The 21,444-nt window shown below is 42.3% G+C and overlaps 1 protein-coding gene across 2 annotated transcripts in view; it reads right to left on the minus strand.

Annotated features, from left to right (window-relative positions):
* Positions 1-5,113: 5,113 nt before the first annotated feature.
* LOC134396688 (uncharacterized) overlaps positions 5,114-21,444 on the minus strand; it is a 29,371-nt gene continuing 13,040 nt past the window's right edge. Inside the window, exons 2-8 of one of the 2 annotated variants that reach the window (XM_063123239.1) lie at positions 19,761-19,918; positions 16,595-16,720; positions 14,360-14,683; positions 12,324-12,548; positions 10,218-10,358; positions 9,175-9,242; positions 5,114-7,755 (exon numbers count right to left, since the gene is read on the minus strand). In XM_063123239.1, coding sequence (XP_062979309.1) covers positions 7,726-7,755; positions 9,175-9,242; positions 10,218-10,358; positions 12,324-12,548; positions 14,360-14,683; positions 16,595-16,720; positions 19,761-19,815 — 969 coding nt within the window. In that variant the 5' untranslated portion in view covers positions 19,816-19,918 and the 3' untranslated portion in view covers positions 5,114-7,725. Of the gene's footprint in view, positions 7,756-9,174; positions 9,243-10,217; positions 10,359-12,323; positions 12,549-14,359; positions 14,684-16,594; positions 16,721-19,745; positions 19,919-21,444 lie in introns of both variants that reach the window. The other variant, XM_063123238.1, reaches the window with a different exon arrangement.

A 21,444-nucleotide genomic window follows, 5' to 3' on the forward strand; every position in this document is an offset into this window, starting at 1 on the left:
CCACTTCATTCCACGCCCACACTCAGATTATATATCTGGGCCGATCTACACCAAGCAGGATATAAGACTTTAAAAACAGTATGAAAATAGTAGTGTAGATCCTGCCACAGATGCCCTATGATAGGCAGCCTATCATCACATCAGGGTGAGGTGAAGTAGGAACAATCTTTGCTACTTCTCTTTGCAAGAGGGTTCTACCCAGGAAATCCTCCCTTCCTACTCCATCCTATGCAAAGATTTGGTCTGCTATGTTAAGAAGAAGAAGAAGAAGAAGAAGAAGAAGAAGAAGAAGAAGAAGAAGAAGAAGAAGAAGAAGAAGAAGAAGATTTTTTTCCTATTATTAGGCTACAAGGTTATATACAATTTCTTTGGAGTAAACCAAATTACTTTTGAGTAATGTATAGGACTGCACTGTTAATAGCTGTTGATTTAGACCCACAGTAGGGCAATGTATTTATATTACAGGGATGTGGATTAGATTCAGAAATTTTCTACATGAGCGATTTATTGCATGCTCATGATTGGCTATTCATGGATGTTTGCAGGTCATTTACATGACGCTGTCAACCTCCAGGATGTCTCTTATGCCTTTCCCAGGTAATCTTGCTGTGCTGGTCACTTCCCTTCTTGTGGTTAGCAGCCAGTCTGATTTCAAGGGGATCTCCAGTTTTTAGCTAAGAAGTGCTGGGTGAGAAGGGTACCGTTCCTGTCTCACATTTGGTGGGCAGGCAGGCAGGCTCTTTTTAATAATAATAACAACAACAACAACAACAACAGGCTGTGCTGCTTACAGTGCAGTAAGATGGACTCTGAAAAGATCCTCGTCCCAGCCCCCTAACTTTTTTGATTAAGGGGATGCCAAAGCATCTCTTACTGTCAATCTTTCGAACCACTGTGCCCGCCTCACAGGGCCAGTTTGTACATTTCTTGCTTTGACTCAAGGCATGAGTCATTCACTATGATTGAACTCAGCTGCATTTTGAAAGTGCTGCTGCAATCATGAGCGACTGCACTTCTACAACTGTTCAATCTGTCTTTACAGTCAGGTAAGCTCATTATTGTTATTATTGATTGTGCAGCTTATAACGCAGTATGATGGACCCTAAAATGATCCTCCTCCTAGCCTCCTGTTAAGGGGATGCAATGCATCTCTCACTGTCTATGTTTCAAACCACTGTGTGGGCATTTTGAAACACACACACCCTTACAATTTTGGCTGCTAGAGAGGTGTGGTGTATAATATCACGTCAATTACGCTTTGATCCATTCTCTCACTCAAAATTGACTTTATAGGGAACCCCAGATTTAAGAACTGGAAAGAAAGCGTTCTTGTGAAGGACATGGACAGATGATTTTTAACTTTGGATCAACTAAAAGGCCCAGATGACGAGTTTTTGTCCTTTTCCAACTTGTGTGTTAAATATAATTTACCTACTACGGTTCAATGGCAATACTTGCAATTGCAACGTCTGCTGGAATCTAGGTTTGGTCCAGCTGCTTTTACAGTCTCAGAGCCTCCAGCACTGTTAGAAACACTTATAACAGCTGAACTGACATGTCGATCCACAACCCATATATATATATAAGCAGTAAATAAATATGATACCCATAGTTTAAGACAGGATTGGAATAGCGAAATGGAATGTCCTATTTTGCCTAATCAATGGATTGTTACCCTAGCATCTGTATCTGAAGCGTCTATGGAACTTAGATTATGTCTTATTCAGGAAAAAAATGTTTTGGGTTTATTGGACTCCACAATGCCTTTTCAATAAATGTCTGCCTAACTTGCACAATTGCTAGAGATGTAATGCACCTAATGCTTCTTTAACAACTTGTGTATTGGTGGCATTGTGCTATAATTCTGCCACTAGATGGCAATGTTTCATTGATTCCAATGAAAGTTCAAGGAATTATTCCATTCAAGCCAGGTGACTGCGGGTGAAATGAGCTGATTGTGATTTCGGGACAATCCTGAGACGAAAATGGAAACAGAAACAAGCAAGGGGAGGGGGTGTTTTTAAAATGTAGAGAAGCTCTACGTCCACAGCATTCTCTTTGTCCACTAAAGTAGTTACTAGTGCTGTTCTGAAAACACTCCCTCCCAATTTTCATGAAACTTTTGGCCTCCTGCAAAAGAGGTAGCTCTTTTTCTCCCTTTTCCATGTTTGCGAGGAGAATTTCATTTAACTCCCATAGTTTGGGAGGGGGGGTTGTGTTTACAAAGAAAACTTGCTATGTATGACAAAATCTGACTGCAGCCAATAATAAACCTCAATTATTTTTTTAAAGTCATATGAAATTCATGACACTATAATGGAAAGTTTTTTCTTATACAAATGTAGCATGAGGAGAAAGATTCATAAGACTTCAAAAAAAAGTTTTATTTGAGGTTTGTTACTAGCTGGAGTCATTCATACATTACAAGCTTTCTTTGATTGAATAAAAAGCACACTCTGCATGTGCTCAGTGAATGACAAAACGAGGAATAGATGGATCAGAGAATATGAAGTATATTTTCCCATTATGTGTATGTGGGGGGGGGGAGAGCCCACCCCTACCAAGAACTGTTGGGGCAACAGAGTTCCCCATTCGAGCTGATTCTCTGGAAGTCACCCCCACCCGCCCCACCATACCCACACACCCAATGTTCTTCTGAAGGAACTTAAAGTGCATTTGGAAATGAGCTGGATATGGAAATGGGAAGTGAAATGGGGGCAATGGGGGGTGCTGACATGTAGAGGGCTGCTCTGGAAACCAACAGATCAAGGTGAATGTGTGTGTGGTTGAGAGGACAATCCTAGACATACTTACCTGAGAGTAAGTCTCATTATACTCAATGGGGCTTACTTCTGAGTAGACATGCACAGACATTTGCTGTAGATTAAACATTTCCAAGGCTGCTCCGAGATTCCACTGAACAGCAGCAGCAGCATAATTTTATTTCTTACCCGCCTCTCCATCCTGATCAAGGCGGGAACAACAATAAAAAGTATAAAATATACATACATTCTTCTGAGTAAATATGTGGATGTAAGGCTGTAGTCCTCTTACATAATTTTCAACAACAACAACAATAATAATAATAATAATAATAATGCAAATTTCATTGTGATGGAATAGGGCAAACTATTCTTTTGCAAGAGCTGTGATCACTCTGACAGGTTCAGTCACAGCATTAAAAACATAAGAAGGGCCATGCTGGATCAGACCAAGGGTCCATCTTGCCCAGCACTCTGTTCCCACAGTGGCCAACCAGCTGTTTTCCAGGAACCAACAAAGCAGGACATGGTGCAACAGCACCCTCCCACCCATGTTCCCCAGCAACTGGTGTACACAGGCTTACTGCCTCACATACTGGGGGTAGCACACAATCATCAGGGCTAGTAGCCATTGATAGTCTTCTCCTCCAGGAATTTATCCGACCCCCTTTTAAAACCATCCAAATTGGTGGCCATCACTACATCCTGTGGTAGTGAATTCCATAATTTAACTATGTGCTGTGTGAAGAAGTACTTCCTTTTATTTATCCTGAATCTCAAGATGCTTACACATGGCCTGTTTTATTACCTGCTCTAACACCTTTCCAGGGATTGATGTTAGGCTCACTGGTCTATATAACATACAATGACTGGATGTATTGGATCAGTGCTAGATTCAGGAACAAGCCAAGTAAGCCATGGCTTAGGGCCTCATATTATGATGGGACTCTAAATATGGAGATAACTAAGGTGTAAGATTGTGGCTTTAGACCTCGGGCCACTTTATTCCAAATCCAGATTGGTACTGGCCTAAAGTGGGTTGGATCAGGTGTGAAACACTTTGGACTGATCTGGGGCAATGGTGACCCACCCCCTGCTTGATGAACCATGCAAATGGCCAGGACTTGCCCCTTCTGCTCACGTCCAGCAACTGTCCATCCTCCTTGAGAGCCACTATGTTTAATGAAGATGAGGGCTCTCTACTGTCATAAAGGGCCATTTCAGCTAAGTCCTAGCTGCTCGCAAGCCTTGGGGGTGAGCGAGGGGGAAAGAGACCTAATGAAGCCTTGTGCCTGGCTTGGTGGTTGCCCAAGAAACCACAACACCCAACCTGCTTTGGATGTCCAGATCTTACTTTGGATCCAGAGCAGGTTGGACCAGATCAGATCAAGCCAAGGCAGTTCGGGGACCATTTGGAAGCTCCAAATAGGCCTCCAAAGCAGGTCAGGGTGGTGGTGCACAGGCCTAGTAAAATATTATGGATACATGGATCAGTCTATTTCCAGTCCACGCCAATGTTGCTCATGTTTAATCATTAGTCCATTGCATCCCATTTTCTGCAACAGCAATAACAGGACAAAAATTCACATTTGGAACAAACATTTTCCCCTAAAGTGCACACTTCCCTAGTATATGCATCATAGCCATGAACTGCATCATAAACTTTGGGAAAGTAAAACCTGAAGGGTAGCTGAGCTCCAATCCACAAATTATTATTATTATTATTATTATTATTATTATTATTATTATTATTATTTATTTATTTATTTATTTTTTGCCCACCTCTCCATTTTGATCGAGACGGGGAACAACAATAAACAATAACATACATAATACGCAACTAAAACATAATATACATTGTTTAAAAAATCCTTTAAAAAAATCCTAAAAAACATTTTAAAAACATCTCAAAGTTCCACTGGATAGGCCTGCCGGAAGAGATCAGTCTTTATAGCTTTCTTGAATGTTAGTAGACTGTTAAGTTGACAAGTCTCCTGGCAAGTGTGAATTAGATCCGTTCAGTTAAAATGTGACCAAATAAAAATCTCCTCTATTCCTATATATCAATATCCATATGCAAAAATTAATAGTAATCAAAGTAAATCAAAATTGAACATTCACAGAAACAGTCTTGTTTGCATCTTTGGTTGTTCTTGGAGGACCACTGTGAGGTATTGTTAATTAATAGTGTTGACAATATGTTTTTAAAGTCTACAGGAAAATGTCAGCAACATCTATTATTATTATTATTATTATTATTATTATTATTATATTTATTTATTTATTTATATAGCACCATCAATGTACATGGTGCTGTACAGAGTAAAACAGTAAATAGCAAGACCCTGCCGCATAGGCTTACATTCTAATAAAATCATAATAAAACAATAAGGAGGGGAAGAGAATGCACCAAACAGGCACAGGGTAGGGTAAAACTAACAGTACAAAGTCAGAGCAAAATCTGCTACAAGCAACGGGAGCTGTAGGCCAAAACATCTGGAAGACCACACATTACTCATCCTTGCCATAAAGACTGGATGCAGAAACTCAGTTCCTAAATCTCATTATCTGAGCCCAGGTTTTGTGAATCCCTAGTTTTAAATCACACAGAAAAACTAAGGTATAGTCTGTTTATGCAGCCTGGCATATTAAGATGAAAGCTCCACTACGTTCAAGGGGTTGTATATGACAGCAGTCTCAGTGGGACTGAGACCAAACGTGCTCAACAGTGGCAGTTAGTGTGGCTACTATTAGGGCAGTGCATCGCCTCGGATCAAAATCCCAAATCCGAGTGATTCAGAGGGCGTTGAAACAGATCCGAAGCGAATTGAAATAGATCTGAATTGGTCCAAAATGAATTGGCACAGTCCAAATCAATTTGGATTGGTTTGGACCTTTTTTCAAGCACAGACAGCTTGTCTGTACTTGCAACATTTTTTTTATTGTTGTTAGAGAGGGTGGAGGAGGAGTTTAGAGGGGAAAATGTGTTTGCTTCATCTCGCAGTCCTCCTGAGGACTCCCAATTCTCTCCAGCAGCCTCCACAATGGTGGTGGAGGGCTTAAGGACTATCAGGAGATCGAGCTGCCTTTGTCCTTGTTCATTGTGGGTTAGACCTGTTGGAGTAGGATGTTTGGGGCTAGCTAGCTTAGGCTTGTTGTGCTTTTGGGCGTTAGTACTTTGATCTTTCTTGAGACTTCCCCCTTCTCTCACTGTTATCTCTTGCCTCTATTTCTCTTTCTGCTTGTCCTTTTAAAAGAATATAAAAATTATATTTAAAAAAATCTTCTAGTTGTTAGTCTTCCTCCATTTTTCCCTGAAAAAAGCAAATTTTACCAGTCAGTTACACAAATACTACTGCACCAATCTGTCTGGAATTTGGCAGACATGAGCACCCCCACAGTGGCTGTAAGGTCCCTATATTTCATGTTTGTATCATGAAACATGAAAAAGTTATAGCACTTTGCTTTGAGTGGTTTCCCTGAATAAAGCAAATTTCACCAGTGGATTACATGGATCCAATTTGTCTGGAGTTTAGCAGACATGAGCACCTCTACAGTGTCTCTAAGGTATCCAGATTTCATGTTTGTATCACGAAAAATGAAAAAGTTATAGCACTTTGCTTTAAGTAGTTTCCCTGAAAAAAGCAAGTTTTACCAGTTGATTGCATGGATTCCACTTCACCAATCTGTCTGAAATTTGGCAGACAGGAGCGCCTCCACAGTGTCTCTAAGGTCTCCAAATTTCATTTTTGTATCATGAAAATTGAAAGTTATAGGCATTTCTTTTTCCAATGCAAGCCTATGAGAAAATGAAAAATCCGAATAATTCGGAAATCTGAATCGCAATTCAGATCCAAAGTGAATTGAAACAGGTCCAAATTGGCCCAAAATGAATTGTGCCTGATTCGACTTTCCGAAATGGGATCTGAACCTAATCCAGTGGGGGGTCCGTGCACAGCCCTAGCTACTGTATAACTAGGGCTATACAAGAATTTCATTAATGTTCACAAATCATGCAAACATATCCTGTTTGCAGTCTGCAGTGCAGACATGAGCAGAAGATCAAGCCCTCCTAAAAAGTTTGCAAATTCCTAAGCTTGCATTCATGCTGGGGGGAAATGCATATATGTTTTTTAAAGAATTTGCATTTTAATGCTTGAATCTATGGGAGGAAAGTATGCATTTTCAGCACACTTTTTTAAAAAAACAAGTGCTCATTTTTCCTAGTTGAAATGCACATTTTTCCTGTTCAAATAAAACAAAAAGAGAGAGCTAACAAATGCAGGAAAGAAGGCAAGTCAAACTTCAAGTTGTTGTTAAGAGAATCTGGGCAAATTAGAATAGTTCAGGACAGGTGAGCTCGTTGCTGCTTTGATAACACTCGTTTTCCAGAAACTGGTGAAGTAAGCTGGTGCTAGCTCTTCCAAAATAGCTCACAATGTCTTCTTATTCTTCTGCTGGCCAGGTGTTTTCATTTGAAGATTTTTGTTTCTCCTAGTTAACAATCACAGTTCATCATTAAATGTGAATATTACTGTTATTTACACCTAGGTTACAATTGTCCCTATTTTCCAGATGGATGCATATGTTCACAAAGAACTGATTTGCCCCAGGGGGCCCAGGAGATCCAACTCTGAATCACCACATTAGCCGGTCGCTACATTATGATTATATTCACAGTTGCTGTAAAAAGGAACTGTCTGAGAAAAATGGGTTTTGAATCCTGTCCAAAAGCCTGCAGAAATATGCTTTTTACTGAAATGGGTAAGCAGGCTCCTTTTTCAGTCAAAGTGCAAATCGTTCTGAATGGATAAGAAAAGGCATTAGCAATGAGGTGGGTTGGCTCAGCAGGTCATATAAACAAAACTCTTTGACTTCACATCCATTTCAATTGCAGCTTTCCATGTTAATATCTTAATCCAAGCACTGTGTAATATTGGATCAGGCAGGATATCTGACTTTGTCACACATCATCATCTGTGGAATTTGTTCTCTAGGGAGGGAGGGAAGAGAAAAGAGAATAAAAATGGCAGCAAGAAATGTCAGTGGTTCCACTCCTACTTGCAGGGCCAATTCCAGAGAGTGATATTGGGGGATTCCTGTTCCACCCCATGGCTATTAAACTGTGGGGGGCCACAGGGCTCTATTCTATTCCCCATGCTGTTCAACATCTACATGATGGCAACATCTACAGCTGGACAACCATCTGTCAGGGATGCTTTAGGGTGGATTCCTGCATTGAGCAGGGGGTTGGACTCGAGGGCCTTATAGGCCCCTTCCAACTGTACTGTTTTATGATTCTATGAAACTGCTGGCAGAGATTATTCAGAGGTGTGGGCTGAAGTGTTATCAGTATGCGGATGATACCCAGCTCTACCTCTTTTTTCATCAAACCCAGGTGAGGCAGCGGCTGTTCTGAATCAGTGTCTGGACATGGTAATGGACTGGAAAAGGGCCAACAAACTGAGGCTTGATGCAGACAAGACAGAGGTACAGTTAGTGAGTGGTTCGTCTGCCCAGCTAGGTGTTGTTCAACCTGTTGTGCAGGGGGTTATGCTCCCGCTAAAGCATCGGGTTCATGGTTTGGGGCTGCTCTTGGACCCAGAACAGTCACGAGGCACATGTGGCCTCAACGGCACTGAGCACTTTTTATCAGCTTACTAACTACGCCCTTACCTGGACAGGGATAGGCTAGCTTCAGTTATCCATGCTCTGATAAACTCTTGTCTGGATTACTACAATTTGTTATATGTGGGGCTGCCTTTGAAAATAGTCCAGAAAGTCCAGCTGGTCCAAAACCCAAAACAGGGCAGTAAGATTGTTAACAGGGACTGGCCAATTAGCCCACATTATGGTAGTACTTTTCCAGCTGCACAGGCTGCCAGTCTGTGTCAGGGCCCAGTTCAAAGCGTTGGGCCAGGTTATCCAAAGGAACACCTCCTCCCATACATACCTGCCCAGAGCCTAAGATAATCTTCAGGGGTCCTTCTCCAGGAGCGCCTGCCAAAGGAAGTGAGGTGGGAGGGTACCAGGAAGAGGGCCTTTTCTGCTGTGGCACCCCAGTTATGGAATAAGCTCCCTATAGAAGTTTGCCTGGCATCTAGGTTACACTCTTTTAGACGTCAGGTGAAAACCTTTTCATTTCCCCCAATATCTTAGCATTTTACCATTGTAGTCTTTTAGCTCTGCTGTTTTAAATCTGTATTTTAAATCTCGGGTTGTACTTTTATATCCAGGTTTTATATTGTGGTTTTAAGCTTTCATGTTTTATATTTTACCTGTACCTTATAGTTTTAATTTTTGTGAACTGCCCAGAGAGCTTTAGCTATTGGGTGGTATAGAAATAAATAAATAAATAATCCTGTCTTATTAACTGCACTAGTAACCACCTGATTTAGCAGCCTATACTTACCTGCAATTGGGAAAGATCCTGGGTAAATGCAACTTTGATATAAGCAATTGGACAGCTTTGCCAGACACCTAAACAAGGAATAACAAAAGAAATTGGAACTACAGAACATGCTAATACATTGAGGAAGTCTATTGCTATTGCAGAGGTATGGGGTTTGGAATTTTGTTGTGTATGTCCTGATATTTACTATTATACTGTGTTAAAACTTGGGAGGCTCTTGTAAAAATTGTTTGACATTTTCAATAAAAATAACATTGTTTTTTTAAATGAATACTAGGTTTGTACAGGAGCCTTGACCTTTCTGGATCAGGCCTCTTCTTATATTCTTATGTAAGCCTTGGACCTGGGAAAGCCACCCCACCTCCTTTGTCCTATGAGCATCTATAAAAATGGCCAGTCAGCTCAACTTTTGTAAAGCAGGAATTTTATAAAGGCAGCAAAAATGCTTCAAATGAAGTTCTGCAGTAACACTACCACTCACCCATGCCTGATTAACAATGTCCTCCACCCACCCAGCCACCCATGCTCAGAATATGAGAAGGGTTTCATTCTGAGGCAGACTTGGGATACATGACTGGACTGTGGCTCCACCAGATTCAAGTTGGCAGGGAGTGGGGAAATGCCTCACTCCAATGCCACAGTAAGCATCACCTAGTGTGTCTATGCAGGCTTCTTATGGGTGAACCTAGAGTGTTAAAACCCATAGGTTTTGGGGAAACATGACCCTCATAAGTAGTGAGGCCAACAATTTGGATGGCTTTAAAAGGGGGTTGGATAAATTCCTAGAAGAGAAGGCTATCAGTGGCTACTAATCCTGATGGCTATGCACTACCTCCTATATACACCAATTGCTGGGGAACAGGGGTGGGAGGTTGTGTGTTCTTGGTCCTGCTTGTGGGTTCCTGGTCAACAGTTGCTTGCCCACTGTGTGAACAGAGTGCTGGACTAGATGGACCCTTTGTCTGGTCCAGCATGGATCTCCACATGAGTGTCTCCAAATGATCTCCCAGGGAAGAAAACATGAACTGGCCATAAAGACACACCTGTCTTCTTTCTCCGGTACAAAACCACTGCAATAACAGCAGCCAAAACCAAGATGATCATCACAATCCCAATGGAGCTGTTCTTCATGATATTGTCTGATATCATCTTTAGAGATGTGGTATTTTCAGATGCAATGCGAACTATAGAAAGGGAAAGGAAAGGAAAGAAAACATCTTGGGTGAATTTTCTACTTAGCAAATACCAAATGTGATGGGATGCAAATACCTTGGTCTGAGGTATAACTCAAGATAAGGAGCAGACAGTATCCCACCAAAAGTGGGGCTGCCAGAAGTGATGCTCACACTGCTTCTAAGCCACCCCCATCAACTCTTCCGTCAGATTCACTTAGTCCAGACTCCTATCTCTTCCATCCCAAGTCTGTCAATGGAAGCCATGATAGCTAAATGGAACATCCGTGTACAGAGGCAGTATACCTCTGACTGCCAGGTGCAGAGGACCAATAGCAGGGGAAAGCTGTTGCTCTCATGCCCTGCTTGGAAGTCTCCTGGAAATATTTAGCTGGAGACTGCTGGAATTGGCTAAATCAGGGGTGGTCAACATGTAGCTCATGACCTGCATGTGCTCCTCTCTCTAGTGTGGCCATACCCTCTGAAAACAACAACAACATTTTATTTAATCTCATTTAGGGGAATATGGTGTTCACAGTACTTTCTTTTCATGCAAGCACTGAGTCATTACTGACTCTTGGAGGGACGCCAGCTTTCGCTGATGTTTTCTTGGCAGGCCTTATAGTGGGGTGGTTTGCCGTTGCCTTCCCCGGCCATTATTACCTTTCCCCCGGCTAACTGGGTACTCATTTTACTGACCTCGGGAGGATGGATGGCTGAGTCAACCCGAGCCGGCTGCCTGAAACCAGCTTCCGCTGGGATCGAACTCAGGCTGTGGGGAGAGTTTCAGCTGCAGAAACTGCTGCTTTACCGCTCTGCACCCTAAAACGGTCAAATTTAGCTTGTTTGCTCTGTAGTTCATACAGAACACTAAAAGCATAAGATTTAGCTTGCAAACAAGCAAAATTTGACTTTTATGTTGCTGTGTAGTGCTATGGATGCCATTTCCCCTCTTATTTTCTTTTTAAATTCATTTTCGAATCATTCATCAGCCTGCAACTTGTGAGAGTGGAGGGTGTCCGAAATTGGCATCACCAATTTCAGTGACGTCTATTATCAAACCTCTCTTTCGCTGCCACCACCCTATTCTTATTTTCTAAAAGAATGAGTGAGTAATAAACTTTTTGTGTGTGGGTGTGCATATGTATTGTCTTCCTGAAGTAATACAAATGACCAAGCAGACGTGGTTGTTAAACAAAATAAGTACAAAGTTTATTCATATAGAAAAATAAGTACAGGCCTACCCAATTGAATTTTAAGATGCATTTTTTAATGGTGTGCTGCTTTTAATGATGCACTGGTTTTAAGTATTTGAATTAGTTGTATGTATTTTATGGTGTTTTTATTTGTGTTGTACCCCGCCTCGATTCAGAGGGAGAGGCGGGTAACAAATAAATAAATTATTATTGTTATTATTATTATTATTATTATTAGAATTGGCCACAGCAAATCCACGCTCCAACCAAACACTTAAATATTTACATATAAAGAATAACACAATTCATCATTTTGTCACAGTGTCCAAGGGGCAAAAATGACCCCTGAATCTCCAGAAGTTGAACCCTGGTCTAAGGCCACAGACTCAGAAGAAGGCAGAGATTGTGGTTTCAGCTGCAAACCCACCAACTCATCCCTTTTCAATTAATTCAAAACACTCCCACCCAGGTGCCCCAAATCAATGCCCCTTCTCTTTAGTCTCCAAGTGCCCATTTCCCATGCAAACATCTTCCACTGAGGGTTACTCTATACTACAAGTTAAAATTAGCTTTCAAATGAATCCAAACTTGTGCAATGGCCACAGCTTCCTGGACATTGTAGTTTGACCAGCAATCTTCATTTACATTTCTTTTCTCACCAGTGCACTACCATCTCCAGTGGACCATGGCTGGCAGCTGTCATTGTTGAACAGTCATGAAACTGGTCAAGAGTTGTAGTGTCGATATGAGCTGATGAATTATTGCAGGAAATAGAACTCACCTGTATCAGAGCTTATTGTGTTGTTGAGAGTGCAGCAGTATATCAAATCACTGGCAAGGTACTGGAGAGTACTGATGTTAAAGGAGCCACTCTCATTTTTCACAGAAACATGTTTTGATTTGGGAGTCTCGCTGGTTTCCTGGACCTGGCTTGACAGATGCCCTCCAGATGTTGTACATCCAACAGTGCCATTCTGCATGGCGATGGGAAGGTCAGGATATAGTGCTGAAAAATATGTACTACTAGTTAGAATTAGGCAGGTAGATGATCGAACAATACAGAAATTGCTCCTAGCCTGTGAAGGGCTCAGTTCATCCAAAGACTATTACTGTCTCATAACCAAGACTAGGTTTGTTATATTTATCCCTCCCACCCTCCAGGGAGTTCAGAGCTGTATACATTCAGTTCCCAAGCAGTTCCTTGTTGAGTTAGCGGCAAGGCCTGGACCTGCTTAGTTTCAGAGGCCATACCATAGGTCACTTCTGGCCACTGTCTTCTTAATCTTATCTTGGTTCTTATGACAGAATAGGGTCTAACATTCCAATATGTATTTCATTACTTTCACATCTCCTTTAATTTTTTGTCTTCCTTTATTGCAGCAGTGGGAAAATGGCTGCTCATCCCTATGTTGTTGGACTGCAACTCCCATCATCTGTCACCATTGGCTGGCTAGTGCTGATGGGAGTTGCAGTCCAACAACATATGAAGGGCCATGTGTTCCCCATCCATTTTATTGGGTTGTATCCAGTGGTGTCCATCCACTAATGGAATAAACACCACTAGCAAAATGGATTCCCCTTCCCCTCTACAGCCCACCATGTACCCCCAAATCTGTTCCCCCAGAGCAATCTGCAGGGGGGTGCATGGAGCAGGAGGAGAACAGAACGTCCTGTTGCACTAGTGGATGTCCACTTACTTAACGTTGGATGTAGCCCATTGCATCCTATCTGCTGGTAGATTTTTCAGTGGCCTTGTAAACATTTGTTTGATGTCAGTTATTCAGTAAGGATAGTTAAGGGGTAGCAGCTTTTGCCGTTGACTTCAACCCCTGTACAATCAAACCTGGGCCCCATCTACATGGGGCATTTACTCTGGTGCTCCTGTGCCTCACACACTCTTGGGGCAGATGATGTTCCCCTCCTCTCTGCAGCAATTGTAGGTTTTCATGCTGTAAAACCTGCATGTTTGCAAAGTTGTTTTGTGAAGGATTTTCCCATCATGCTGGCTGTAGTGCGGCTTGGGAGTCTGTGTGACTCAAATAGCCTCAGCGCTGAGTGTGTGTGTGCAAGTGTGCGTGTAGCACTAATAGGAGGAAGGGAAAGTTGTGTCATAGCTGGAGGATAGGGACTTGTGCATGATCCTGCTTGCTTTTCCCCAAATGAATCTTTGGGATGACTTTTGTTTGTTTCAATCTCTTCTGCTGCCCTGAAAACATCCCCGCTAAACCTGTCTACTCTGAGGGATTCCCACTGGCTTCCACTGCACTTACTTAGCACAGATCAGAGAGAGTGGTGGGGAAGCCTAATGCTTTAAATCTGGGTTTTTCCGGAGGAGTGGACTTTCACATAAACTGAATACTTTTAAAAGGTGAGCATGCTTTCTTTCCCCCCAAATGGGCCTTAAAGTCAGCATGTTGTTGCAGTTGCGATGACTTTTGTTCTTTTGAAATCTCCACTTCCACCCTGAAAACAGCCTGCTAAACCTGCTTAGAAGTAATTCCCATTGACTTCAACTGCACTGCGCTTTCCCAGGGTGGTGATGGACCTTTGCATAAGGTTAAAAAGGAAGCTGATGCTGCAAGACTCCACCCACATATGCCCAAACTCATGCTGTTTTTCATGCAGTCTACACGAAAATGCAGTTCTTCTTTCTTTCTTTTTTTGCATACATTGCTTTAATCGGCTGTGTGTGCACAGGAAGAGCAAGTCCATTTTGATGAAAACGTGGTTCTAAACTGAATCGCTTTGGAAAGTGTCTCCATTTAGATGGGGCCCTAGAGTTTTCTTGATATCATTCGCTCATTGGCTCAAACTTACCGACAACTTTTAAATCTATTACCATTATTCCTTCTCCCTTCTCAAAATAAAGACGGCCCATATATTCTTTTTGGTCAGCTATTTGTACTTCGTTGATATTCAGTGTGAAAGAATTATGAATAATATTCAGTGAAATTCTTCCATTGACAACAGCAGTTTCTCCAGAACGTATATTGATGTGAGTTGTTACAGAACAATTGCTTCCATTGGCAAAGCAGGATTGCAATGTCACTTCTTTAATATCATTGTCATTCTTCCATTCAATGCTAATGTTTTTTCCATGTTCTGAAATAACGACTACTTTACATTGGAAACGGACCATATCTGAGAGAAAACAAAAAAAGAGAGGTTGTTTAATACAGCTAAGTACAGCCGCATGACTCTCAATGGGGCTCTTCCACACGTCGTCCCCAGAGCGCATGTATTTGACCCCAGTGCACCCCGAGAACGAGCGTGCAACTTGCCTGTAAAAGAAACAAGGAAGAGACGCGAAAGAACCTCTTCCTCCCTCTCCACGCAGCTCGAGGCGAGAGGGGGGAGGGCAGTGGCGGCAGCAGCGCCTGCCTGAGCCTGTTTGCAAAGGCGATTAACACACACACACACACACACACACACACACACACACACACACAGAGGCCCCATGTGTCGTCTCTCCCTCGACGCTTGGGGAAGCGGGGAGGGGGTGGAGAGAGAGGGGGGAGGGAGGCAGGGAGAGAGATTGCTACCGGCAGCCGAGGGACGCGAGCAGCGCTCGCCTCGCAAAGAGCCTTTCGCCTGGGCTCACCTCGCCGTGCCCCCCCCCGGTTATCCCGCGTGGTCAACCCTACTGCGCTGCCCCAGGGCGCCGCTGCCAACTCCCCCCCCTCGTCCAATGCTCCCCTTCTCGCCCCACCTTCTTCAAAAACAGCCCTCCGTCCGGGGCGGAGGAGCAGGAAGCTGGGCGTCGTCGTCATCTCTTCGTCGTTTCTTTTACAGGCAAGTTACACGCTCGTTCTTGGGGTGCACTGGGGTCGAATACATGCGCTCTGGGGACGACGTGTGGAAGAGCCTTCAGGTACAGGCCTTGTTCACTAACATAGCACAAGCTTTGCATGCAGAAAGTTCAGATCCAATCTGTAGGATCTCAGGCAGTAAGGCAAGCAAAAAAGAAGAAAAGACTAATAATAAACCTTGTGGAGCTGCTGTCAGTCAACATAGACAGTTATAGACTTCAACGATCAATGGTCTGACTTTCTTTAAAGCAACTTCATATGTTCATATTTTGGGGGATTGCTCAGTTTGGGGGATCCCACTAAACTTTCAAACCCTGAAACAACTGGGGAGAGATGAGTGATCCATTGTCCCACTATGTAACTTATTCTCTAATAGCTTCATCACACCAGCGTTATACTGTGCAATCACTGCGAATTGCGTGCAAAGGACTCTGAAGTTTTCCATCTTATAATCTGCTTTTACTGTGAAGCACTCCCATGCATCCTGCTTTAATTGTGCTTCTTAGCCAAAAGAAGCGTCGTATTTTACTACCCCTTTAAGAGCGAATCTTTTGTTGTTCTCCGAGCGGCCACTGGGGGCGCAGGAGGATGATTTGATATGTTTAAACTACTCAGTGGCCCTTTCTACACCTAAGAGTTATCCTAGGAAAATGGAGGGATCATCCCTGCCTGCTCCCGGGATCCCCTGTGTGGCATTTGGATGAACAGGAATGATCCCGGGATGATCCCGGGATATAGGGCTGGTGTAGACATGCCCAGGGAGAAACTCAAGCCCAACTCATGTATCAGCCCACATCCCATCTGTTACTCAAATACAGTGATGTGGAAGCTTGGCCCCACACATGGCATTACACAAACAGCACAAAAAAGGCATGGCCAGGATCCACCTCTTTGCAGGCAAAGTAAGTTTGCCTACACGAAGGTCATGTATCATCACTCTGTGACACCAAGGAAATTACCCTAGGCACAATTTTTCTTTGTTATATGAGGAACAAAGGGTTGAAAAGTCGGGGGTGCCAAAATTTGGCAGCAAACTGCTACAAAGGCTTAGAACAGAAAAAAAATTAGCTTGTTCTCAAGCTAAATTTGTACAATCTAAGTCTCTGTAAAGGAGGCTATGATCTTAATGTGACTTCCCCCCCTTCCCCTTCCCTTTTATTTTGCAGCATGGTATGAGAGTGACCCACAGTGGTATCCCCAGATTGCCCAAAGTTGTCCACCCTGGTGTAGATACTGTACTCACCAGGTCCTGTCACATCTGGACAGTGCTTAAGTTGCATCGTCTCTGCTTTCTGCTTTCCTGCTTTACATCTGAAATCATCAGTCGCGGTGTCTTCCTCATACACACATTTATCTCCCATCAGTTTCTCTAGACCAGACAAATAAACCACGAAGTCAGAACCCTGTGTAGCTTTTTTGGCCTGCCTAGTCTCCCTCGTGGCCTCGTCCACAAGCCTAGGTTCACCCAACTCACTTGACTTAAAGCCTTTTTCTAGTGATCAAATTCTAGCCAGGAACATATTATAGTCAGGTCCATCATTCTCATTAGAGGAGAATGAAATGACCGATGGAGGACATTTGGGTAGAGGCCACTCTGCTGGCTGATTACCCTTCAGCCTGATTTGTTCCCTTTTCCAGAGGTATAACATTACCTAGGACTATCCCACAAAACCCAAGACACCTATTGCTTGACTAGGGTGGCTAGATGTGCTTTCTTCTTATTCATTTTTAACCTGGACAGTCCTCTATTTTAACTTCTGGCTGTTTTGATGTCCTTTCTCTCTTTTTGCCCAATAAAATCTGGAATTCCAGATGCTCATGATATGCATGGCCGTGAAATGCTTTTGCTCCTTGTTTTATATTTTTCCTGAAGCCCATCAAGAAGCTGCCAGCAAGGTTGGCTTCTTTTTATTAGACACAGCAGAGGTTGCTCAGGGCTGTTGGGAGGAGAAACGGAGGAGGAGTGAGTGAGCAAGCAAGAGCTCCTCTCTCAAAACACTCCTCTCTCAGCAGACAGCAAAGTAGTAAGACGGAGGTATTGTTGCAGACTTCACAGTTGCTCCTTTAGCCAAATTAGCTGCCTCCTTTCTCTCTGGCCTGGTCCTTTGACTAAGCAGGTGGTGGATTCACTTTCTCTTTTGCTAGCAGAGCTATTTGTTTTGGGGGTGGGTTGTAGATTTAAATCCATCTGGCTATTGTTGGGAAAGACGGGTGCAGTTCAATTCTTAGTATGTTTAATCAGAAGTGAGCCCCGCTGAATTTAATCGATATTGAAGCTTCATTTCCCTATATTTTACTTTATGGTGCAATCCTATATATTTACACTCAGAAGTAAGTCCGATTGAGTTCAATAGGGCTTACTCCCACAGCGGGCTGGGGAATGCTTGGAGTTGCAGGACTTTTTCTGCCTACACATGCATAGGATTGCACCCTTGGTTGGATAGTAGTCCAAAGACCTTTAGCAAGAAATCCACCATCCAACTAAAAAGCCCTCCAAAAGGGAACCACTACTACCCAAAGTAACATGGCAACTGCACATTTATGCTTTCATGAGTGAGAGGGGGGGAAGCAAATGTGCATACTCCTGTGAAAGCAGTTACTTCAACAGATAGGAACCTCTAAAAGGACCACATAGACAGGCTCTCTAAGGCCTCCACTCTGAAAATGTGTTTATGTGCGGGGGGGTGGTCCATGCAGCATGGATTAATGAAAGGGTACCATGGAGGCTTACAAAATTATATTTGCAGAATAATTGGAAAATATCCTTCCATCCTCACCAGTTGGAGGAAGGTGTTCAGAAATATGTTTTCTGTATGCAAACATATGCGAAAGTTCTCTCTTTCATCACTGAATTTGCAAATCCCCCTGCCCGCTTTTGCATCTGGCCACCCTATCAAGTGCTTGGATGGTGTGCTTCAATCATAAACAAAAAATGGGCTGCAGTTGAAAAAATCCGAGTAAGAACAGAGCCCAAAAAGCAGTGTAGTGTTTGTTTGTTCGCTCTACAGATGATAAGACTACTTATCTGAAGGTTTATCTGAAGAAATTGTACAAGATGAAACAGGATTAATTTACCGGACTCCTGTCATAACAAGAACGTTACTTCTTCTGTATATCAAAAACACATGAACCCAACAAGGAGTTTATTCCATTTAATGTATAGGAATTCTGTTATGTGTAAGTGCAATTTGTTGTGTTTATGATATATTACTTTGAGTGTTAATATAACTGGCAACTTTGCTTTAAATACTTTCTGCTTTAAATACTTTTGCAACTTTAATTCATATTTGGTATAATAATTTATATGTGTAAGAGCGCACACAGACATCTCATGTTCTTTAGTGAAGTGTTTAACTGTATTTAGTGTATGCAGTTGGGTGCTCTTTGGGCTCTGTTCTTACTTGTGCTTCAATCATAACCAGAACCAGCCTTAGATTAGAATCTCTTTCGAGTTAGAGGGTGTAGTTTCTAAGTTGTTCATCACCTTTGCACCACCAACAGAACAATCCTGTACATGCCTACTCAGATGTAAGTCCCATTAATGCAAAGGCGCTTGATCCCAGATAAGCAGATATAGGGTTGCAATCTAAAAGTACATTTCTAGGTATATGTACACAATCTTCTTTAGACAAAACATTCTGAAATTTAATACGGAACTTTCATATCATGGGTTGGAGACCTCTCATACTTGGAACTGGATTGTTTTCATGGACTTAACCAGTTTTTGTAAGCTGCCTGAGAGGGCTTGCCCTGAAAGGCAGCCTATACATCTCCTATATCTATATCTCTATATCAGTCTATAGATAGAGGTGAATTGGGAGATAATGGTGAATGTGGTAATTAACTGAAGGAGAATTGATTTGGTATAGCAGGATATGGGTGGGAATGTAATTAGGATACACTGAAGTGTGAAAGTGTGTGTTTTAAACATGAATTTCAACATGTGCATGCATCTTTGTAATGTGACAACAAATTTGGGAATTTGCAAACATTTCTCAGGAAAAAAAGTGCTTTGCTTGTATTGAGGGTTGTGAGCAGAACATGCTCACATGATTTGTGAACAGAAACTTGGGTTAAGGTGGACTTCCAGAAGCCAAGATCTAAACATTCTGTGCTTGGTGTAAACTTCACTCCTTTTTCCCTCCTGGCCTAGTGTACAAATTATCAGCATTCCATGAGCAGCATCCTATGAGCTTCAACTTGACCCATACAAAAATACTCATACCAACACATAACTTTTGCAATCCCAAATGTGTAATTTGACTTGTAATACTTGTACTTTTAGTGTCAGAAGCTATGTTTTTCCTATTGGTGTGCATGAAAGGCAAAATTAAACAGGAAAAGGAAGGCTATCAATCAGCCACACAGTCATCAGTGGAAACAGAAAAAATTACCACTTTGAATATCACCTAAGGAAGTCATCAGTATAAGGAAGCACAGAGTTAGGAAATGAAGGAATGCCATCTTTTCAGTGTTGAAATATTATCGCAGTACCACCAACCGCTCCAAGTCAGGACTTTTGTTGGAAGAGGTTTTACAAACTGAGTCCCACCTCTGAGGAAGCCACCTGTGGAGAAAGGAGGGCATAAGGAATTCTATTCCATTTATCCAGTTGAAACTGAGTTTGAACAAGGCTACTCTGAAAATAATAATTCACAAACAGCATAATGGAGAAGGGAGAAATGCCTTCATATAATACAGGGGTCTGGAAGGTAGGAGGCATGGAAATGACTACATAGCCCTAGTCAGGCATTTGGCATGTGCATAAGCTCTATACACATGCCAAATGTAATTGTCCTCTATTATGTGTGGAGAGCAATTGTGTGCAGAGAAAATATCCTTTATCGGTGGAGGTTCTCCCCATTGGTTCTAAATCGCAGGGGAAAACTCCATGGATAGGAAAGGCTCGTTTCTGCACACAGTCTACCTCCACATGTAGAGAGGAATGAAAATGGCAATGGGTGAGGGCGACGGAGCTGGCACACACATCCCCACTACCCTTCCTCATGTGTGGAGCTGCAAAAATAATTCACCAACAACTGGCCATCAAATTCAATCTTATCAAACAATATGCACCATACTATACATACTCACCCGAAACAAACTTGGAAAATGCAGATCATAAAATATACTGGGACAGAACAATTCATACAGACAAGACAATACCTTGCAACTGACCAGACATAATAGCCATAGACAAAAAAGAAAAAAAACACATACCTCATCGACATAGCAATACCGAATGACAAAAACATTGTTGAAAAGGAAGAGGAAAAGAGAGAGAAATATGCACCACTGGCCATGGAAGTCAAAGAACTATGGCAACAGGAAAAGGTCACAATTATTCCATTAGTCATATCAGTCACCAGCATCACATCAAAAAAACTATATAGAAAACCGTCAGAAATTGGGCCTACCAAAATGCATCCACACCAACATCCAGAAAGCAGTCATTATTAAAACATGCTGTTAGGAAATCCCTGAATCTGTAAAAGACAGCATGATTTGACAAAGCCCGTCATGTTCATCTAGAAAAACTGCCATGAGCGAGAAAGAGATGATGATGATGATGATGATGATGACAACGACAACAACAACAACAACAGGAGAAAAGCATAACTGTGTGTGTGAAAGAGAGACTCTGATTGCAATCCGGTCCTCAGTGGGTCAAAGGGTTAATGCTCCCCTACCCTCATGCCATGGTCCCAGCCCAGTTCCAGGCACTCCATGCCAGCTATTGTTTAAAGAAAATACAGCTACAGTGTCACATCCGCTTTGGCCCTTAGCCTAACATCAGGAGATGATAAATACAGCAGATGGACTTCCAATCAGGAGGAAGAAGTTGTATTCAAATCTAACTTAGCAGGCCTAAACGTGACCAACGAAAGCCAAAGTGCTGCTGAAGTTGTCAAATGTAAGGCTTATCAGCTGGGTACAGCTGCTGAAGTTGATTCTCAGTTCTTCATTTGTAGGAAAGTTCAAAATAGTTCAGACAGTAAGCGGTAATGCTCTTCAAGCTTAAAACCATCTTTTTTTGCACTACACTGAGTCATCTGTGTGCAATGACCGCAGATGACAATTCCAAATAAGGAA

Source organism: Elgaria multicarinata, chromosome 3, assembly GCF_023053635.1.
Source record: "Elgaria multicarinata webbii isolate HBS135686 ecotype San Diego chromosome 3, rElgMul1.1.pri, whole genome shotgun sequence".
Lineage (NCBI taxonomy): Eukaryota > Metazoa > Chordata > Lepidosauria > Squamata > Anguidae > Elgaria > Elgaria multicarinata.